Raw genomic sequence first — 21,810 nt, 5'->3', positions numbered from 1 at the left:
AAGATGCAAGTTTCCATAGCAGCTACAAATATATTCCTGACCTTTCTGAGGAAACCTATAAAATTTTATTCAAGGACGTTATTTATGTTTTTTTCTTTTTTCAGGGACATTATTTTAAATCTCAGCTTTTTATTGTCGGTTTTCTTCCTCACATATTGCAAACTGCTTTATAAAACCCCATGTTCTTTGCACAACCATAACAAGTGTAATTTAAGAACGGGGGTGGGGGCGAAACGAAAAGGCAACAACACCCCCCCGCCCCGCGTGCCCCATATTGGTTGATGCACTTGTTCCGTCACCTTCCTTCTCAAACTCCCCCCCATTAGATTGTAAACTTCTTGGGGGAAAAGATCTTGTTTGTCGCACTCCTGTCTCTTTCCCCCACCCAACACTTTTCACAGTGCTTGACACAGAGCCGGCCTTTTACAGTCGTAAAACATGAAAGAACCTAAACAACTCACCAGGCCTCTTTTTCTCTACCTACTTTAACACATACTACGCAACAATGTACAGGAATTGCGCCGAGCCTTCCACGTGACAGCACACGCACCAACGCCTCATCCCAGCCAATCAGAATGCTTTGCACCTGTGACCGAGCTCCGCCCCCCCTTCTCCACCCCACCCCCACGGCTCCACGAGTCCGCCTCGGACCGCTTTTCTCCCGGCAAGGCCAATGCGCCTGCGCACCGCGCCCTGATTGGTTGAGCGCCGCAAGCCTTCGCGCGCAGGCGCCTGCCTCGGTTACTAAGGGCGGGAGCCCGGCGAGGGCGCCGGTGGCTTGTGCTGTCTCAGGCCCGGGTCGTCGAATCTTGGCCTCGCTCGCCATGCCAAACCGCAGGACCAGCCGTAATGCCTACTATTTCTTTGTGCAGGAGAAGATCCCTGAACTACGGCGGCGAGGCCTGCCCGTGGCTCGCGTAGCTGATGCCATCCCCTACTGCTCTGCTGACTGGGTGGTAAGTAAGGCGGGGGGGGGGGGCGTTGGGAGGCGGGGGGGGGGCGTTGGGAGGCGGGGGGCGGGTGGGTAGAGCAGGCAGTTGGGCAGGTGAGAGGGCGAGGCGGGAAGGATAGAGGCCTCGAAGAGACCAGTGACCCCTTGGCCCCTGCTGGAGGGAAAGGAAGTCCCGCCCTAAGGCAAACCGACGCGGAAACCTCCTGGAAAGTCTAGGCTTCCGCGTCTGGGGCCTAGGGCACTCGGTCCTCATTGCCGCTTCTCTCCTTTCTGTCCCCTTAAATGTCCCCAAGCTCCTGAGGGAGGAAGAGAAGGAGAAGTATGCACAAATGGCTCGGGAGTGGAGAGCAGCCCAGGGAAAGGACTCTGGGCCTTCGGAGAAGCAGGTAAAGTTAGAGAAGAGCAGTTAACCTGCTTGGCACATAGGCGTGTTCAGTAAATGCTGGAGGAGTGAATGGGTGAAGGGTAGACTAAAAGGGTGGGCTGGTGGGTGAGTTGGGTTAATGCAAAGAAGGATTATTATTATTATTATTTTTTTTTTTTTCTTTTTCCTGGTGTCAGAATGCCTGTTAAAAAGCCAACGGGCTCCCTGGGCACCTGGCTGGCTTGGTTGGTGGAACATGCGACTCTTGATCTCAGGGTTGTGAGTTCAGCCCCACATTGGGCAGGGAGCCTACTGGAAAAAATTTAAAGAGCCAACAGGTTCCCTAGCTAGGGCAAACCACACATTGTTGCTATTGGGTGGTGTGAAATCACCAAACAGGGAAATCCCTATTCGGAAACCTGCAACCAATAAACCGTGATCAGCAATGGGGGAGTTGGGTTTTAGGATTTGTACTAGATGATCTTTAAGGGTTCCTTTCAACCCCTTTATGATTAAAGACTCCCTTTTTGAATGTTTCAAAGTAGCTTGGACCATTCTGTCTTTTTAAATGACACTTGGAACCAGACCAGTTGTGTTTGAAATTTGGAAATAACAAAACTTGCACATGCTGATGAAGGTTAATGTGCCTTGTAGTAAGAATTGAATAATGTTTATTTGGGTAAAGTTATGACTAGTAAAATGATAAAGTACTAAAAAATTTTCCTGTTGATTTGTATCAAGAAAATGCAGGGTTGGGGTGCCTGGGTAGCTCAGTTGGTTAAGTGGCTGACTTTGGCTCAGGTCATGATCTCAGGGTTTGTGAGTTCAAGCTCCTCATTAGCTCTCTGCTGTCAGCCAGGATCCTCTGTCCCTCCACCGTGTGCATGCTCTCTAAAAAATAAATAAACATGAAAAAAAAATTCAGGGTAGTTGTGGACTTTTCCCCTCCCTCTGTGTTCTTTCCATTCTTACATAGTAAAATTCCATTCTTTTTTTAAACTGTCACCATCGGATTGAAGTTCAAGAGAGCTTTGCTTGCTTTAGGTTTGAGAGATTGTTTTATTTTGCAGATGTATATTAGTAGAAGCTCTAATCAGTTGCATTGGTACTTAGTTATACTTGTGGGCTTTGATTTTTTTTTTTTTACTATAATTTCTCATAAGCAATTTCCTCTCATAATGTAAGCCATGTTGTGTACATACCTCATTGAGACTTGGAGTCAGCATGATCGGGTTTTTATTTTTAGCAAAAATCGTGTTAAAGTACTTTGTCGAACAATGTTCTTTTGGCCACTGGGCTGGCATATATTATGTGATTCAGTGGGATTGATTTAGGTTATCAGTAGTGGGCATTAAAAAATTTTTTTTGGATTATCAGTAGTGGGCACATGGTTTTCAGGAATAGTTGAATTGGTTGTTTACTCATCTTTTGATTCAGAATATTTACAGATTTTGCCCTTGTCTCCCTTTGGGTTGTTGGTGTCACTGACAGATATGTGTTTATTTACTCATTGGGGTTCATTGGCCTGGAGAGGTTACTGAAGTAATCTATGAGCTGTTTTTGTTATTTTGCTAACTTTAAGTATATGTATAAAGTGACCAGTAAGAGTTTAAGAATGTGATGAATTCTCTTCCTCTTTAGAAACCTTTTTCCACCCCACTGAGGAGGCCAGGCATGCTTGTACCAAAGCAGAATGTTTCACCCCCGGATATGTCAAGTTTGTCTCTAAAAAGTGATCAAGGTATAATAATCCTAAAATGTTTTGCTTAGATAAATGTGGGTGCTCAAATTGATCAAATGATCAGTAAATATATGTTCTGTTCATTTTGATCCTGCATAAAATAACTGACTACAAGTGTTCAAATTATAGTGGTGCTAAAGTTGTAAAAGATGAGCTAATTTGCGTTTGTTGAAGTAACAGTGGAGAGGTTTTGTTTTATACAAAAATCTGGTCTCTTGGTTAATAACCACTTCATGTGTTACTAAATATACTTCTTAGATTTAAGTGTTTATAACTAGACCCTTAAAATACATTTAAATTACAAAGAGAAGGTTGAATTATTGAGTTGGCCTGGAAAAGAATGTAGCTAATAAGAGCCCTTGTTATTCCTTCTGGCTGTTTTTATTGTGTTATGAATTTGTTGAAGATTAATAAACTTTTAACAGTCTTAAATTGTGGCCAATCCTGGTGTATAAAACCCTTCTCGCAATCTCCTATTTCTTTCTTCCTTTAGAGAATTCATTGGTGTTCTTATGTAAATTGGTAAAAAGTAAAGAGTGAACTAAATTGTCCATAGTTTATATCATGCAGTTTTTCTACACTGATTCTACTTGGCTTTATTTCCCAAACCTCTTGAATTTGTTGAATATGGGTCACAGCTTTTCTTAAGTCATTCCTGAAATTCAAGGCATATGTCTAACTAAATTATGTAGAGCTGGCTGCAAATTTGAATAATTTTGTTGCTTCATGCAGAGTGGTTACCACTGTAATCCTTGATAAGTATAATTATAAAAATTTTGATTCGTTTATCTGGTACAGATAATTAGTTTTCTCATTTCCAGCTCATTTAGGATTATAGGAACACAAGGAAAACGGTTCTAAAACTTTCTTTTGTAGAGGGGTAAACTCTCATCTATTTGTGCTGTCTTACTGCTTTTTTTTTCTTTTTATTTATTTTTTTAGCTCTCCTTGGAGGCATTTTTTATTTTTTGAACATTTTTAGCCATGGTGAACTACCTCCTCATTGTGAACAGCGCTTCCTCCCTTGTGAAATAGGCTGTGTTAAATATTCTCTCCAAGAAGGTATTATGGCAGATTTCCACAGTTTTATAAATCCTGGTAAGTAGAGTGGGTAGATGCTAGATCTTAAAAACTATGCGTTTTATCTTGAGTTTATTTAACAATATTTGTTTTCTTAAAGGCTGATGCATAGTTGAGTTCCTAAAATGTAACAAGACTTCATCATAATTGGTTGAAAAATCATTAAGAATTAGGTGTTAACACGGGGTTTTTTAGTTGAAGCTTTTAACCTCAAGAAAGCATTAGAGTTGGGTGGATGGTATACCTGAAAATGTGTATGTAGCCTGGCGTTTGCTTGCCTATGGCCTTATGTCTTAGAATTTTCTAAAAGCTTTTTATGCCTTTGCTCTTTTATTTTTTTAACCTATCCTTTATCTTGGCGATCACTAGTTTTTAACTTGATGTTGCTTTGTAACCTTAGGCAAAGTTATTAACCTTTCTGAACTTATTAGCTTATCAGTAAAGTGGGAATAATTCCTATTGTTGGCTGCTCTAAGGAATACAAGAGAAGGTATGGAAATAGCCTAGTACATAATAGCTTCTCAGATGTTCTCAATACTTTTTTTTCTGGATATTCCACTCAAGCAAAAGAGGTAGTAATGAAGACAGGATTCAATTCAGTTACCAAGAGGATAGATAAAGGACCAGTAATACTTTTTAAGGCAAGGAGGGGAACTATATAGGGAGAAGAGTAAAGGGAAAGAGGTTGAGGAGAGAACTTCATCTTTAGTTTTGTCAGTTGCTTTAAAATTCATTAGTACAGGGGCGCCTGGGTGGCTCAGTCAGTTAAGCGTCCGACTTCGGCTCAGGGCATGATCTCACGGTCCGTGGGTTCGAGCCCCGTGTCGGGCTCTGTGCTGACAGCTCAGAGCCTGGAGCCTGTTTCAGATTCTGTGTCTCCCTCTCTCTGTGACCCTCCCCCGTTCGTGCTCTGTCTCTCTCTGTCTCAAAAATAAATAAATGTTAAAAAAAAAAAAAGTAAAAAATAAAAAATAAAATTCATTAGTACAGGCCAGCACTTTTCCTTGTGTTTAGATGACAGAAAAACTAAAAACGAATTATCCTACTCACACCTGTGAGAGTTGTTGCTTAGAATAAGTTAAATAACTATTTTTCTTCATATGGTTACAAAAAATTAAAAAGATAGAATTTGGAGACTTTTTTTTTTTTTAAATACATACATGAATACCTATATCAAGGGCCTTCTGGACCCCTCGTTAAGACTTCTTTAGCCCAAGTTTTCTTTACCTAGTATTTTTTTCTGTAACTTTCTTTTTATGTACATATAAAGTTTATTTTGAGAGACAGCCTGTGGGGGGGTGAGGAGAGAGGGAGAGAGAGAATCCCAAGCAGGGCTCCATCCCATGTCATTGTGACCTAAGCTGAAACCAAGGGTCAGACACTTAACTGACTGAGCAGCCCAAGTGCCCCCTACGAGTAACTTCCTTTTTAAAACAGCTTAGACAATATACCAAAATTCTTTAATACTCCTCATTCCTCTGGGTAAAACAAAACAAAACAAATCTCTATGAAAATGTAATCGTTTGTGTTTTCACATAGCAGTAACAGTTACCTACCTATGTTATTTATGACTTGATCATCCTATGAAATATTGCTATAGCAAAACCAGAGAACTTCTCTCAACAAAATATTTTGTATTATAGGTGAAATTCCACGAGGATTTCGGTTTCATTGTCAGGCTGCAAGTAAGTATAAATGAATGGGGTAGAATATAGGCATTGAATGTGTATGTACCTGATTAAGACTTACTGCTTTAAATGAACACGTAAAACATAATTTGGAGGAGGAATAATCTTACTGTTGGAGACTCTTCATAGAAATGATAGATGGCGCATGTGATCCTTAAAAACCTGAAAATTAAATAGATTTGTGGGACACCAAAGGATATGACTGTATACCTAAGCTCTGAACTAAACTCTTTTAGAAACTAGGTTTTAGCAAGTTTCCTCTGTGATTAGAATGAAAATCATGATAATTTTATTTTTTATTTATATTCAAAATTATCATTGTTTTAAGTTTTTTTTTTACTTAAAAATGCTAAGTTTTTCAAATATGCATGATAAGCAGCTATTATGTAACATAATGCTGTTCTTCATAAATGAAGAGAACATTTTAGAGTCACTTTTAATTACGTCCTTTGAGTTTTTTCCAGTCTTCGTGAAAAATAGGTACTAGTCCTTTTTTTGTTTTGCCTGGGATCAGGGCCATAGACTGTGGAACAAGGTAAGGGCAGTTTTTTTTAGTTGATTCTTTTATGTAGCTTTGAATGAAAAAAAAAATGTATAAAGCAGAAGAATTCTGTTGCAGTTTTTGAAATGTGAACCTAGCTAATCTCCCCACATATTACGTCATCTGAGGTTATTCAACTAAATAGGTGGTAGTAAAACAAAAATAGAAACTTAGCTGGTGAATTAACTTCACTTTTTTACTTAAGCTGTTTCTGGTTTGTTCATCTGTTGAGTGCATTGGAATCCCTGCAATTTGCCAGACACTCCTTTGTGAGAGTGCCACTGGCTTACTGTTTATTATTCTGGTTCTGATAAGTACTTGATTTAAAAAAAAAAAAAAAATTTTAAGGCTTATTTTTACAACATTTTCAAGTCAACCAGATTAACAGAAAGTGTGGTTCTTAAAAACCTATTAAAGACTCTAGAAGGGTTTTCTTAATATGTTATTTTAAACTAATTAAAATTGAACACAGTTCATTCAGGAAACTTAGATCTTTTGGAGCTCGTCAATTTAGACATGTCTTAAATTGCCAATTTGATAACGCTGGGAAATGTGCCAGTTAAATAAAATAAATGATTCTATTAGAGTGATGGCTGTGTCGACATAATAACTAAAAATGCTTATGCTAGTGTAATCAACCTGATGCTTAGGAAAAGATCATGTTTCAAGGGGGAACATGCTGAAGCAAATTTACACGTGGATGCAGTGTAAGTAGTAGCTAAGGAATGTACATGTAGATCTTTCAAATGCTCCTGTGCTATCTGGCCGTTTATGAAATATGTGTAAGTGAATCGAGGGAATACTTCATAGATGGGTGTTATGGTTTAGCACATTAGAATCAAAGAATTTCAAGAGATTTTGGTACGGAATCCATTAATTTCCCCACCCCCACTGCCTTGCTTTTCTCTGAAAAGGTACTTCAGATTCTGCATGAGAGTGTGGGAGTAGGAGGTCTTGGACCTTCTCTCTCTCCCCCACTTTAACCAGAGGAGCTCTGCTTCTGTCCATTTTACTGGTTAATTTTCTTGAGAGAAGTTCTGCTTTAAAAAAAGCAAAGCTTTGAAAACTGCTTTTGGCTTCCCGTACAAAAGGTCTATCAGCTTTTAAAATTAGTCTTCATACACAAAGAGTATAACATTGACTTAAGGTATAAAGAACGTTAATGAACAGCTGTGCATTCACTAGCCAGCTGAAGAAATAATAGCGGTGCCCTATCACTGAAGGTCCCTGTAGCTCTCCTTGATTTAATGCCCCTCCCTTTTTATGAGAGAGACACTATTTGGAATTTTGTGCTAATCGTTTTCTCTTTTCTGAATAGTTTTATTGTGAATACATATGTATTTAAATGGTGTATTTAGGGGCACCTAGGTGGCTCATTTGGTTAAGCATCCAACTTCAGCTCAGGTCATGATCTCACAGTTCGTGAGTTCAAGCCCTGCATCGGGTTCTCTGCTGTCAGCATGGAGCCCACTTTGGATCCTCTGTTCCTTGCTCTCTGTCCCTCCCCTGCTTGCTCGCTCGCTCTCTCTCTCAAAAATAAATAAACATTAAAAAAAATTAAAGGGTATATTTAATTTTGGTTTTTTTTGAACTTTTATGTAATTAACATTGTGTGCTTGTTTCCATACCTGTATTTGTTTTTTTTAACTCAGCATTAGCTTCCCCCAATTTTTGTATTGGAATGTCTTTTATATTGGTTTGGGGAATTTTATTATGTATCTGCTTACTGACTTAATTACAGGTACCAATTTTCAGTGTATGCATTGTATTTTTTTTTTTTTACTGTCATTGTGGCGTCTTTCAATGAGCAGAAGTTATTTTTAATTTAGTAAATGTATCCTCCTTTCCCTTAGGGTTTTGAGGGTTCTTAATGTCTTATTTAAGAATCATCTTCTACCTGCAGGCGATAAAGATAGCTCTTATTAAGTTTTGTTTTTCATATCCCAAGTTCTTATTCCACCTGGCACTGACTTGTGTAATGGTGTGAAATAGAGGTTCTATTTCTTTTTTTTTCCTGTGTAGATAATTAGTTGTCTCAGCATCATTTATTATTACTGTTTTTTTTTTTTTAATGTTTGTTTATTTTGAGAGAGTGCATTCAGGCGAGCGGGAGAAAGAGAATCCCAAGCAGCCTCCATGCTCAGTGAAGAGCAGGACTCAGGGCTTGAACTCCAGATCCATGAGATCATGACCTGAGCTGAAATCAAGAGTCAGACGCTCAACCGACTGAGCCACTGAGCCATGGTGCCCCTCAGCGTCATTTATTAAATAATCAGCTTGTTCGTCAGTATGTAGTGCCACATTTCTGCAGATGCATGGGTCTTTGTGATATATTTATTTTGTTCTGTTGGTCTACTTGTGTTTTTTTTGGTGTTCATACCATTGAATACAGTATTTTGATAATATTTACTTAGACAAGTTCCTTGGCTTTGTTTTGGAACATCACAGCTATTCTTGACCCTTTGCTCTTCCATACAATTCAGAGTATCATGCTTCACAAAAAGCTTTGTTGAAATTTAGATTGGAGGGGTGCCTGGGTGGCGCAGTCGGTTAAGCGTCCGACTTCAGCCAGGTCACGATCTCGCGCTCCGTGAGTTCGAGCCCCGTGTCAGGCTCTGGGCTGATGGCTCAGAGCCTGGAGCCTGTTTCCGATTCTGTGTCTCCCTCTCTCTCTGCCCCTCCCCCGTTCATGCTCTGTGTCTCTCTGTCCCAAAAATAAATAAACATTGAAAAAAAATTTTTCAATTAAAAAAAAAAAAAGAAAAGTGTATTCATGTCTTCTACCCATTGCTTCACTGGATTACTTGTTTTTTGGGTGTTGAGTTTAAGTTTTTTTTATAGATTTTGTATACTGACCCTTTATCTGATACATCGTTTGCAAATATCTGTTCCCATTCTGTCAGTTGCCTTTTAGTTTTGTTGATTTTATTTCCTTCACTTGCAGAAGCACAGAGGTCCCAATAGTTCATTTTTACTTTTGTTTCCCTTGCCACTGGAGACCGTGTAAAGAAGTTGCTGCGGTCAAGGTCAAATAGGTTCCTGCTTGTGTTCTCCTGTAGGATTTTGATTATTTCCTGTCTCACATTTTGGTCTTTTGGCCATTTTGAATTTATTTTCATGTGTGGTTTAAGAAAATGGTCCAGTTTCATTCTTCTGCATGCCTCTGTCCAGTTTTTCCAACACCATTTGCTTGAAGAGACTGTCTTTCTTCATTGGATATTTTTTCCTGCTTTGTCGAAGATTAGTTGGCCATACATTTGTGGGTCCATTTCTGAGTTCTCTGTTCTGTTCCATTGATGATCTATGTGTCTGTTTTTGTGTCAGTACTATACTGTCTTGTTGATTACAGCTTTGTAATATAGCTTGAAGTCCAGAATTGTGATGCCTACAGCTTTGGTTTTCTATTTTAACATTACTCTGGCTGACATTATTTTGGGGCCTTTTCTGATTCCACATATTAGTTCATTAGTATATACTCCTGATCAGGGTAAAGATGTTCCCTTCTACTCCCAGTTTGGTTAGAGATATCAGTTGCACATTTTAATGAATAGTTTTTCTGTATCTCAGGTGATTTGTGTCTTTTTATTCATCTGGTAATTTGCTAATGCTAAACCAATCTTACATTCCAGCAATAAACCCATTATAGTGACTGTATAGCTCTTAAATTGCTGAATTTGGTTTGCTAATACTTTGTTTTAGGATTTGTACGTTCATGTTAAAGACTTTGATTAATCTTACCTAATTTTGTTCTCAAGGTTATTTTGCCATCCTAAAATGGGTTAGAGAATGTGTCTTCAGTTTAATTTACCTTTGGTTCTCTTTTATGGTTCTGCTAGAATAATCTATTTTTTACTTCTCTGAACATTTAAAGCCTTATGTCTGAAAAACATAGGGATCTTTTTGTGGGGGGGGGTCTGTTGGTTATCTTGATGTCAAGATACCTGATCTCTTCATATGTCTTATTTTTTTCTCCCCCACCCCCATCTGATTATTTTTGAGGGCTGAACAGTATATAGAAAAACTTGTTATTCTTCTCTGAAGAAAATTTGTGACTGCTTCTGGCAGAAAGATGCTGTCACTAGCCATCTCAGAGTACCTTAATCCAATTTCAGGGATTGAGATAATGTAAAATTGGGTTCATGTCTTTTAAGAATCTATTTCTGATTGATCTCTAAAAAGGGGGGGAAGGTAGACAGATTGCCACCAAAGGATCATCTGTAAAATTTGCAATTGACTTGAGTATAAACAGTGGAAGCAAGAAGGCAATTGAATATTCTTTTAATTATAATTTTTAATATACACAAGTAATACTAGAGTAATACTTTTTAATGTCTTATTTACCTATTTGAGAGAAAGGGAGAGAGTATGAGAGGGGAAGGGGGAGAGAGAGAGGGAGAGAGAATACCAAGCAGGCTCCGTGTTGTCAGTACAAAGCCCAACGCGGGACTCAAACCCACAAACCGTGAGATCATGACCTGAGCTGAATACAAGAGATGGATGATTAACTGACTGAGCCACCCAGGTGGTCCTACAGTAATATTTTTTTTAAAGGTTTTATTTTTAAGTAATCTCCACACCCAGCATGAGGCTCTAATCCACAACTCAAAGACCAAGAGTCCCATGCTCCACCAACTGAGCCAGCCAGGCGCCCCCGGAATAATAGTTTTAATTCTTATATATCTAAGTCTTTTGAAAACTGCTCAGTTTATCAGACTCTAAATCTCCTCTTCCAGAATTCATAAATGCCCCAAATTACCAATGAACCCAAATGCCAGAATCCACTTTCTAGGATTCCTTCTTCTCCAAGATTTTGGACCCCCGGTTCCTTACTGTAGTTTTCTCTCTGCAGTGCTCTCAAGCAGGTGTTTCATTCATAGAGTTCTAGTCTGTTGCTATCAGAAATTGAACTCTTCCTGTGTGTCCTTTTTTATAACTTTATGGTAAAATTCATAATTTGATCATAAGCGTGAATATTTATCATCTACTGAATAATTTCAGTAGCTGGAATACTTTGGATCTCATTCTATCAAATTTGGTTTGGTTCTCATTCTTCTTTCATCCTGTACCTGGTTATTCATATCTAATGTTTGAAAAAATGATTTTTTTTTTTTGAGTTTGACAAATTTAGTGGTATTTTAGTAAAGACATTCATCTCAGTCGTTTCTCTCTCCTCTTGACCTTAGGTTAATAATTCATTTGAGTCCAGACAATCTGTAGGAAAAGATGTTATTTTAACATAAACAACAAAATGGACAAAAGTGGAAAGTTTGCTTACATTAAAGCAAGTTAAATTCATGTATTAGGATATAATTAAATCATGTAAGAACTGATAGTTCTATATATATTTCCATTGTTTTACTTGGGGTTTACTTTCAACTTAAAAGCACAATGCAAATGAACAAAGCTTTAGGAATACAGGCTGCTTCTCTGGAGTTAATCCCTGTTTAAAAGAGCTCAGCGAGTGGTCGCTACCAATAAAGTAGTCTGAAGCTGCTTCCAAATTAAACATTGCAGGAGTTTTCAAGGAAATCATTTTACTGTATGTTTCTTTTATCTGTGATTATGCTTTTAAAGATGTGCTTAACTGTCACATTAAAAAAATTAAAGTTTTTTAGAAAGCCTATAGTACATAGATCTAACAATGTGGTTGGAGATTCCATAGAATATGTTTAAAGATGTATTTTCTTTATTTTTATCTTCAGTATCTAAAATGTACATGATTAATGTGTATAATACTTTAAAAAATATATGTATGATTCAAATAGCCATATTATTTTACTAACATAAGATTTCTTGTATTAAGTTCAAATCAAATTCCATTTTCATAAATTAGTAAATTAAGCTTTAACAAAGGTATGGAAAGTGCATTTTTCTCGTTTTCATCTTCATACAGTGTGGGTTTTTTGGGGTTACTACCTTTTAAAAAACAAAAACACCCACATATCTAAGTATTATACCTACATTTAAGTTTTTGGTGGTAGTTTGTATTTTAAAAGAAACTACTTCTTCATGAGTTGCCTCAAGATCTGGTGGAAATGCTTACAGGAACTAGCTAAGAACAAAAACTAAGAAGCACATTCACAATACTGATTTTACTTTGGTAGCAGATGGTCTTTGAAGACTGACGAAGGTAGACCGGACCCAGTAAGGTGAAATGTACTATTTCAAATACTTAACAATTTACATAAAATGAAAACAAAGTTTTTTTAAAGAGGTAGGCATCTGTACCAGCTGATAGCAATGCAATACCTAGTTTATGAGGATCAAAAACAAATGCCCATTAGGGGAAAAAAAACAAACCATGTTTTATCTAATGTACTTCCAGTCAATAGTCCAGTAACATTTTCTTCCCCATACAGGCTGTTCCTGGGAGACAGTTTACATTAATAAGGGAGTCAAGAGTAATTGTTTGCAGTTTAAATAGATAATAACTTTTTGCATCCCTCTTGATAGTGTCTTAAAAAATATGCAATTCTAGGGGCACCTGGGTGGCTCAGTCGGTTGGGGGTCTGACTTTGGTTCATGTCATGATTTCATGGCTCGTGGGTTCAAGCTCCGCATCACGCTCTGTGCTGACAGCTTGGAGCCTGGAGCCAGCTTCGGATTCTGTGTCTCCCTCTCTCTCTGCCCCTCTCCCATTCATGCTCTGTCTCTCAAAAATAAGTAGACATTAAAAAAAAAAAATGCAGTTCTTAGATACCATTTCTGATTTTTCTATTATCTGTAAGCTAATCACATGAAACTATAAAATTAGTAAATGTCTTGAAATCTCTATATAAAACCTAAATTGCCTCTAATTTCAAATTCATTTATATATCACTCAATCTTAAAAAAAAAAGTCTCCAAAGATAATCTTATACCGTTCTTTAAAAAAGGAAACTGTTGCGGGGCACCTGGGTGACTCAGTCAGTTGAACGTCCGACTTGGGCTCAGGTCATGATCCCGCAGTTCGTGAGTTCGAGCCCCGCATCGGGCTCTGTGCTGACAGCTCGGGGCCTGGAGCCTGCTTCCAATTCTGTGTCTCTCTCTCTTTGCCCCTTCCCCGCTCATGCTCTGTCTCTCAAAGATGAATAAACGTTAAAAAAAATTAAAAAAAAAAAAAGGAAACTGTTCCTTTTAACTTTACACCCACCCAACACCCCAGTTTCAAAACACATCATTTAATTATCTTGGTCATGGACATTTCCAAGATGAGATTTTCTATTTCATTCCCATAGGTTCTGGTCATTAGAAAAATCATGCTTTCCTTTATTGAACGAGTTTGGTCCTAACGATGTTGGTGTATCCGTTCCAGTATTCTTCATCCTCATCTTTGTTTCTGGAGTCATTTCCTCTGTTCACTATCTTCATCTTCATTAAAGCCTACTGCTACTGAAAGGGTTTTTGGAGCAAGAGTTCCTCTAGGCTTACTTGATCCAAGTTTGATGGATATGGCTGAGACTTTCTTTGTCACTACCTATGGTGCTTCCAAATTTGTGGATCTTTACAGGCTTTGTCGAGAGGTTTGCAGCTTCTTGTTCAGCTGATTACTTCTTGGTGTTGCAACTGGAACTTTCCCTTTCATTACTCTGACAGCTCCGGCTGGCAGTGGCTTCTTGGGCTTCTCCTTTCCTGCCTTCCTGGCCACCATTTTCCCCACTATGCTGAAAAAATGATTTTAAAGCAATTTGAGGTTTATAATGATGTTCCCTTCCTCCAGAAAAGATTTATGTTTGCTCTTACTAGACACCTGGAGGCCTAGCAAACCAGGCCTCCAAAGCTGTCACAAGCACATTTCTCAGCCATTCAACTTCCTCCTCTTCTGGAATTGGTAAATAACTGCAGGGGGAAAAAACTGCCCCAAAAGCTAGGCTCTCTGGAGGGCCTTTTTGAATTTCTATATTCTCTTGCATCTGGGTTTATTAATTCCTCGCTACCGTGTGCTCTTGATATTTTCAGGTATTTTAAATTTTTGTGGAAGTTTGGTCTGAATTGGTCCACTTTTTATTGCAAGTGGAAATCTTGATTGTACAACCTTTAAAAAAGCAATCATTGCTATTAAGTTCTCCAGCCTCACATGAAAAGCAGAGGGGAGTAGTGAAAACATACAGGCTTAGTCACTTAAACCTGGTTTTGAGTCCTTACTCCATTGATCACCAACTCTTAACTTACTATACTAACTTCTGTGATTCTCGGTTGTCTCTTCTGTAATAGGTGTATATCCCCTTTCTCATAAGAATATCGGATAAAGTACCTAATCATAACTAGGCTTGGTACAAGTGCTTAAACATGAGTTACTCACTATCCCCTTCCTATACCCTCCTTCCTTACCCACTTTGTCATATTTGTCTTGGTCAAATTTTGAACTCCCTACTTCCTTTTTGTTTCCTTCAGGTGATTCTAGTCACAAGATTCCTATTTCAAACTTTGAATCTGGGCATGATCAAGCAACTGTGTTACAAAACCTTTATAGTTTTATTCACCCAAACCCAGGAAGCTGGCCACCTATCTACTGCAAGGTAATTTCAGTGTAAGAATTTTTTTTTAAGGTTATCCACTTAAGATACCAAAAGATCCACAAAAGGTACCCAACGAAATTCTTTTAGATTAGGAGTTGAAGAACTGGGTTTTAATCCTACTAGTTTAGTGTAATCACGAACAGATGACCTTTTTCTGCCTGTTGGTTTCTTCATGCGCCTACCCTAGGTCTCCCTTGCTTTTCACAGTCTGTTAACATTGCTTTACAAATGTAACTTTATTAATAGCAGTAGTCTTTTAAAATACACGTTGCTCTTTTTTATGGTTCTCATTTAGTTGTCACAAACTCTTTAGTCTTTCCCTTCCTGCCACCCCTATCTCCCCAGTTTGAAAGAACAACAATTGAACAACAATGTAGGAGAAAATACAAGTAAATTTTTTTCCTTCTCCAGTCTGATGACCGAGCCAGAGTCAACTGGTGTTTGAAGCATATGGCAAAGGCATCAAGTAAGTAAAACTAGGTTACTGTTCAAGTGCTTTATAATGTCTGTGTTTGTTTCCATTTTGATGTACATCTTCTGTGTATCTAAATTCACTAATTGTATGTCTTTTTCTATTTACCAATGGAAGAAATCAGGCAAGATCTAGAACTTCTCACTGTAGAAGATCTTGTAGTGGGAATCTACCAGCAAAAATTTCTTAAGGAGCCCTCTAAAACCTGGGTTCGGAGCCTCCTAGATGTGGCCATGTGGGATTATTCTAGCAACACAAGGTATTTATAATGATTTTGTGTTAGTGATTTTGACTTTTCTGAACTGAGAAAATATGACAAGATTGGTTTTTCCATCAGTGGGTAGTGTTTTCCTATGAAACTTTGGAATCATCATTTCCTTGAATATAGGATTCCATTGATTGTCAGATACATTGTTACTTTGTCTGCAACTAAAAACAGACACACTACCAAATAACTGACAGGGTGCTTTATCACTTAGAATTTTTATACTGATGGAAGAATATATTTATTTAAACAGATGTCATATTACATAGAATTCTTGCATATATATATATATATATGAAATATGTAAGTAAAATAAATTGAAAATATTTTATATTTTGAAATAATTTCAGGTTTACAGAAAAGTTGCAAGAATAGTACAGAAAAGTCCTATATGTCATTCTCTCAGGTTTCCTAATTGTTAACATTTATTTATTTATTTTTCAATGCTTATTTTTGGGAGAGAAAGTGCATATGTGCACGTGAGAAGGGGAGGGGCAGAGAGAGAGAGAGAGAGAGAGAGAGAGAGAGAGAGAGAGAGAGAGACAGGGTCCAAAGCAGGCTCTGCGCTGACAGCAGAAAGCCCAATGGAGGTCTCTAACCCACGAACCATGAGATCATGACCTGAACCAAAGTCTGATGTTTAACGGACCAAGCCACCCAGGCTCCCCTCTAATTGTTGACATTCTAATACATTTTCTTTATAACTTGCTCTCTAGACACAGTTTCTTTTTCTGAACCACTTGAGAGTAAGTTGCTGCCATGATGCCTTTTCACTTCTAAATATCAATGTATTGTTCCTAAGAACATGTATAGTAACATGATAAAATTATCAAAACAGGATATTGCTCTTGGTATAATAGTGTTGTTTAATTGGAAGACCATATTCATATTTTGCTAGTGTTCCAGTAATATATTTTATAGCAAAAGAAAATCTAGTCTAGGGTCCAACTCAGGAGCATATGTTGCATTTAGTTAGGTTGTTTTAGGCTCCTTTAACCTGAAATAGTTTCTCAGTCTTTGACTTTCTTTTTGTTTAGTTTTTTTTCAAGTTTTTATTTAAATTTCAGCTAACATATTGTGTAATATTAGTTTCAGGTGTAGAATGTAGTGATTCATTATTTGCATACCACACCCAGTGCTCATCACAACTGCCCTTCTTAATACCCATCACCTATTTAACCCTTCCCCCTTGCCCGAGTCCCCTTCAGTAACTCTCAGTTTGTTCTCTGTAGTTAAGAGTCTATTTCTTGGTTTGCCTCTCTTTTTTTTCCCCCCGTGTTCATCTGTTTTGTTTCTTAAATTCCACAAATGAGTGAAATCCTATGGTATTTGTCTTTCTCTGACTGACTTAGTATAATACTCTCTAGCTCCATCCACAGCATTGCAAGTGGCAACATTTCATTTTTTTTCATGGCTGAGTTATATTCCTTTGTATATATCTTCTTTATCCATTCATCAATTGATGGACATTTGGGTTCTTTTGATAATTTGGCTATTGTTGATAATGCTGCTAAAACATGGAGGTGCTTGTACCCCTTTGAATTCATATTTTTGTATCCTCTGGGTAAATACCTAGTAATGCAATTGCCAGATGGTAGAGTAGTTCTATTTTTAACTTTTTGAGGAACTTTTTAACTTTTCCATACTATTTTCCAGAGTGGCTCATGCATGAAGTTTGCATTCCCACCAGCAGTGAGGAATCCTCACCAACACCTGTTGTTTCTGTGTTAATTTTAGCCATTTTGACTGGTGTGAGGTGATAACCTTGTTGTAGTTTTGATTTGTATTTCCTTGATGATGAATGATGTTGAGCATCTTTTCATGTGTCAGCCATCTGTATGTCTTTAGAAAAATGTTCGTGTCTTATGCCCATTTTTTAACTGGATTATTTGTTTTTTGGATGTTCAGTTTTATAAGTTCTTTATATATTAACAAATGATGTTGGGAAAACTGGACAGCAACCATGCAAAAGAATGAAACTGGACCACTTTCTTACCATACACAAAAATAATTTCAAAATGGGTGAAAGTCCTAAATGGAGACAGGAAACCATCAAAATCCTAGAGGACAACATAGGCAGTAACTGCTTTGACATTGGCCATAGCAACTTCTTACTAGATATCTTACTAAATACGTCTCCAGAGGCAAAGGAAACAAAGCAAAAATAAACTACTGGGACTGCATCAAAATAAAAAGCTTCTGCACAGCGAAGGAGACCATCAACAAAACTAAAAGGCAACCTACAGAATGGGAGAAGATATTTGCAAATGACTTACCGTGACTTTTTTGATCTTGACATTTTTGAAGAGAATAGGCCAATTACTTTATAGACTGTTTCTTAGTTTTAGTTTGCCTGTTATTTCCTCATGAGTAGATTGAGGTTCTGTATTTTTGGCAGGAGTGCCACAAAAGTTAGGTGTCTTCTCAGTACGTCGTATCTGGATGCATCTGATGTCCATTTGTTCCATTACTGATGGTAACTTTGATCATGTCTGCCAGATTTCTGCCATTGAAAAGTTAGTTTTTCACCTTAAAATTCATATTTTGTAGGGAGATATTTTGAGATTTGGTAGATCTTCTCCTCAAATTTCAGCCTGCCTGTTAGTTTTCACATCCATTGATGATTTTTGCCTGAATCAGTAATTATTACATTTGTGAAGTGGTGATTTTTTATTTTTTATTTTTATTTTTATTTTTTTTACTGTTTATTTGAGAGAGAGAGAGAGCTCAAGCAATTGGGGGAAGGGCAGAGAGAGAGGGAGGCTCTATGCTGTCAGCACAGAGCATGATGAGGGGCTCAAACTCAGGAACAAACCGTGAGATCATGACCTGAGCCGAAATCAAGAGTTGGACACTTAACCGACTGAGCCACGCGGGTGCCCCTGTGAAATGGTGATTTTCTGATCCAGTTGTTCCTACTACATTTATTAGTTGACATCCTACTGTAAGGAAGAGCTTTTATTTTTAAAAATAATGAGTATGGACTCATGGATTCCTGTTTTATTCAATGGGCTATAATCTTTTACTGTCAACTTATTTTTATACTTACATTGTTTCTTCATGGCCGTTGGGAGTCCCTTCAAAGCAGTGGTTTCTGTCCTTTTGGCATTTCTTCATTATTCTTTCAGTGCTTCATTGCTTTCTGGCTTAATACGTTCAGGCTCATCCTTGTACTTTCCTGCTTCTCCAAGAAACCCTGGTTCCTTTAAATGGAGGAGAGTATTTAGGAGATAGGATGTGGGTGCTAGGTATGTTCATTCCTACTAGAGCATCATTGATTCTAGTTCCCCTTAGTGGATAGAGCTAGGAAATACATGTATATACACCCCCTCCACACACATTTTTATCTGTCTCACCATGAGTTCATACTAAACCTACACATATTGTTTTCTACTTTTCCACTTTTCTGTTTTTGTATTTCTCTTCTCTGAGTGAAAAACCTGGCACTCAATATTCTTGTTTGTTCAGTCCTAGAATACAGTAAGTAAAAGTCCATTGTTAGAGAACTGTTAAGTGATACCACTGTAAAATGACATACTAATAGTTCAGAATTTGCTTTTAGTTATTTAGTCTGAAGATACATAGTCAAAATACTTTGTTCAAAAGTTATTTGGGTTGGTTCTTTCCCCTTCTTCAGTCTGGTGAAATTATTCATTTGAAATCTAGTTCAACCCCTTTGCTTGTTTTATTGCATTTTTCCCCATCCTTGTTGATTTTATTCTTTTTAATGTGGTTTAAACAAAATGTATATGCAGAAGAATCCCTTCACTTCAGTCTAGCTCCATAAAACTCCTTGGACTGCATTGAATGTATAAATTGGGGAGAACCGAAATGTTTATAATGTTGAATTCTATCCAAGGTGAGATGTGTTTCCATTTCTCTAATCTACTTTTGGGTCTTTCAGTACTTTTAAAATTTTCTCATACAAATTGTGCATATCTGGGACTGGATAATTTTTGTGGGGCAGTTCCTTAATAACTTTCTCTGTTTCTTCTATGAAAATCAATTTGATTAGGCTTTCTAACTTTAATGGAATCAATTTTGGTAATCTGTACTTCTCTAGGAGATTGTACGCTTTATATAAGTTTCCAGATTTATTTAAAAGTCTGCAAAGTTAGTCTCATAATTTTTAAAATTACCTCTGTTTCGGTGGTTATCTTGTGTATTTGTGTGTTTTTTCCTTAAATGAAGATAGTATATTGTCTATTCTGTTGTTTTTTTCTTCAAAACAACTTTTTTTTAAAATTCTCTTCCTCATTAATTTCTGTTTTTTTCTTAATTTCTTGGTACTCTGGTTCTTTTTCTATTTTGGGGGATCAGAATTCATTAATTTTTATATTTTATTGGTAGGTGTTTAGTAGAGTGAATTTTCTTCTTAACATTGCTTTCAATGCATCTCATAGATTCACATACAGTATTTTGTAATTTAAAAAATATTCTGTAGTTTTAACCCATGAGTTAATAATCTCCAGGTGGAAAGGCCTTTCTGGTTTTTGTTAGTAAGTTCTGGTGTCTTTGCATTGTGATTTTAAAAAATATATTTAAAAATATTTCTTTTGAGATTTCTTTTAAAAAAAGAATTTCTTTTAAAAAATATTTCTTAAAAAAAATTTTTTTTTGAATATTTATTCATTTTTGAGAGACAGAGACAGAGTGCAAGTGGGAGAGGGGCAGAGAGAGAGGGAGACACAGAATCTGAAGCAGACTCCAGGCTCTGAGCTGTCAGCACAGAGCCTGATGCGGGACTCGAACCCACAGACCACGAGATCGTGACTTGAGCTGAATTCGCCACTTAACTGACTGAGCCACCCAGGCGTCCCCATAATATTTCTACTTTATGGAAGTTTTTTGCTAACTTAATATATAATCAATTTTGTGAATGTTCTGTGGGCATTTGAGAAGAATATTTATTGTCAGGGTGTAGCATTTGACATTTATCCATGAGGACTACTTTGATTATGTTTAAGTTGTTTTATCTCTTAAGAAAGACAAGGGTTGGTGAGGATGTGGTGAAAAGGGAACTCTCGGGCACTACTGGTGGGAATGTAAATTGGTACAACCGCTGTGGAAAATAAGCATGGAAAAAAAATAAAAATAGACCATGAGATCTGGTAATTCCATTACCCAAAGAAAACAAGAACACTAACTTGAAAAGATAACATACCTACCACCCCATGTGTATTTAGAATAGCCAAGAAATGGAAGCAACCCGGGTGCCCAGTGACAAACGAATGGATGAAGGAGATTGGTGCACACAACACACACGTACACGCTGGAATATTACAGAGCCACAGAGAGAATGTATCTTGCCATTCGTGGCAACGTGGATAGACCTAGACGGTATGCAGAGTGAAATAAGTCGGATAAAGACAAATACCATGATTTCACATTTACGTGGACTCTAAAAACCGAGACAGACAAACTAAAAACCAAACTGACTTAAATACAAACTGGTAGTTGTCAGAGGGCGAGGTTGGTGAGGGGATGGGCTAGTTAGGTGAGGATTAGGAGGTACAAACTTCCAGTTATTAAAAAAAAAAAAAAAAAAGAAACTACCTTTAGCTATGTCTGCTTCATCTGTCACGTGTTGAGAATGGTGTATTAAAGTTTTCTGTTATACTGTGTTTCTATGTTTCATTGCATATCCTGTAGTTTTAAGCTGGTTACTGTGTTATTTTGGTGCCTTTACAGAAACAAATTGTGGAATTGATCTGGTATATTGATTAAGGGCTCTTGGGGACACTTGTCCCTGTGTTCTTGCCTGTTGAAATCTTATTTATCTTTTATTTCCTTGAGTTTCTACAAATACAGCTTTATTGTTGTATTTCATTGTGTGTTGCTTTTGAGAAGTTTGGTCATTTAATTCTCTTGGCCTTTTAATTTATTTGATCTTTTTGCCTGGAGACTTTAAGGGTGTTTTTTTCATCTTTAAAAAGTCTAATAGTTTTATTATGGTATTTCTCTGAGTATATTATCACAGGTCAGTTTTCTCAGTTGTTTGGTGAACACTTTCAGTATGCAGAATGAGGTCTTATTCCTGGAGATTTCTCTTGGTTATTTAATATTCTGTTCTTTTTTTTTCTTCTTAAGGGAGTCCAGCATATGTATGGTCCAGTTTGGTCTTCTTGGCCTACCTTTCATTTTGATCATGGTCTCTGACCCTTTTTCTTTTTCTTTCTTTCTTTTTTTTTTTTTTTTTTTTTTTTTTA

General features: G+C 37.3%; 1 protein-coding gene across 2 annotated transcripts in view; it reads left to right on the top strand.

Annotated features, from left to right (window-relative positions):
• The first annotated feature begins 702 nt into the window (after positions 1-702).
• MAEL (maelstrom spermatogenic transposon silencer) overlaps positions 703-21,810 on the top strand; it is a 36,895-nt gene continuing 15,787 nt past the window's right edge. Inside the window, exons 1-8 of one of the 2 annotated variants that reach the window (XM_040451780.1) lie at positions 711-956; positions 1,246-1,338; positions 2,958-3,057; positions 4,000-4,155; positions 5,781-5,822; positions 14,740-14,864; positions 15,276-15,330; positions 15,454-15,595. In XM_040451780.1, coding sequence (XP_040307714.1) covers positions 825-956; positions 1,246-1,338; positions 2,958-3,057; positions 4,000-4,155; positions 5,781-5,822; positions 14,740-14,864; positions 15,276-15,330; positions 15,454-15,595 — 845 coding nt within the window. In that variant the 5' untranslated portion in view covers positions 711-824. Of the gene's footprint in view, positions 957-1,245; positions 1,339-2,957; positions 3,058-3,999; positions 4,156-5,780; positions 5,823-14,739; positions 14,865-15,275; positions 15,331-15,453; positions 15,596-21,810 lie in introns of both variants that reach the window. The other variant, XM_040451781.1, reaches the window with a different exon arrangement.

The sequence above is a fragment of the Herpailurus yagouaroundi genome, unplaced genomic scaffold (genome assembly GCF_014898765.1).
Source record: "Herpailurus yagouaroundi ecotype Mexico unplaced genomic scaffold, PumYag 205, whole genome shotgun sequence".
In the NCBI taxonomy this organism is placed as follows: domain Eukaryota; kingdom Metazoa; phylum Chordata; class Mammalia; order Carnivora; family Felidae; genus Herpailurus; species Herpailurus yagouaroundi.
This window is presented reverse-complemented; position numbering and strand designations above follow the sequence as displayed.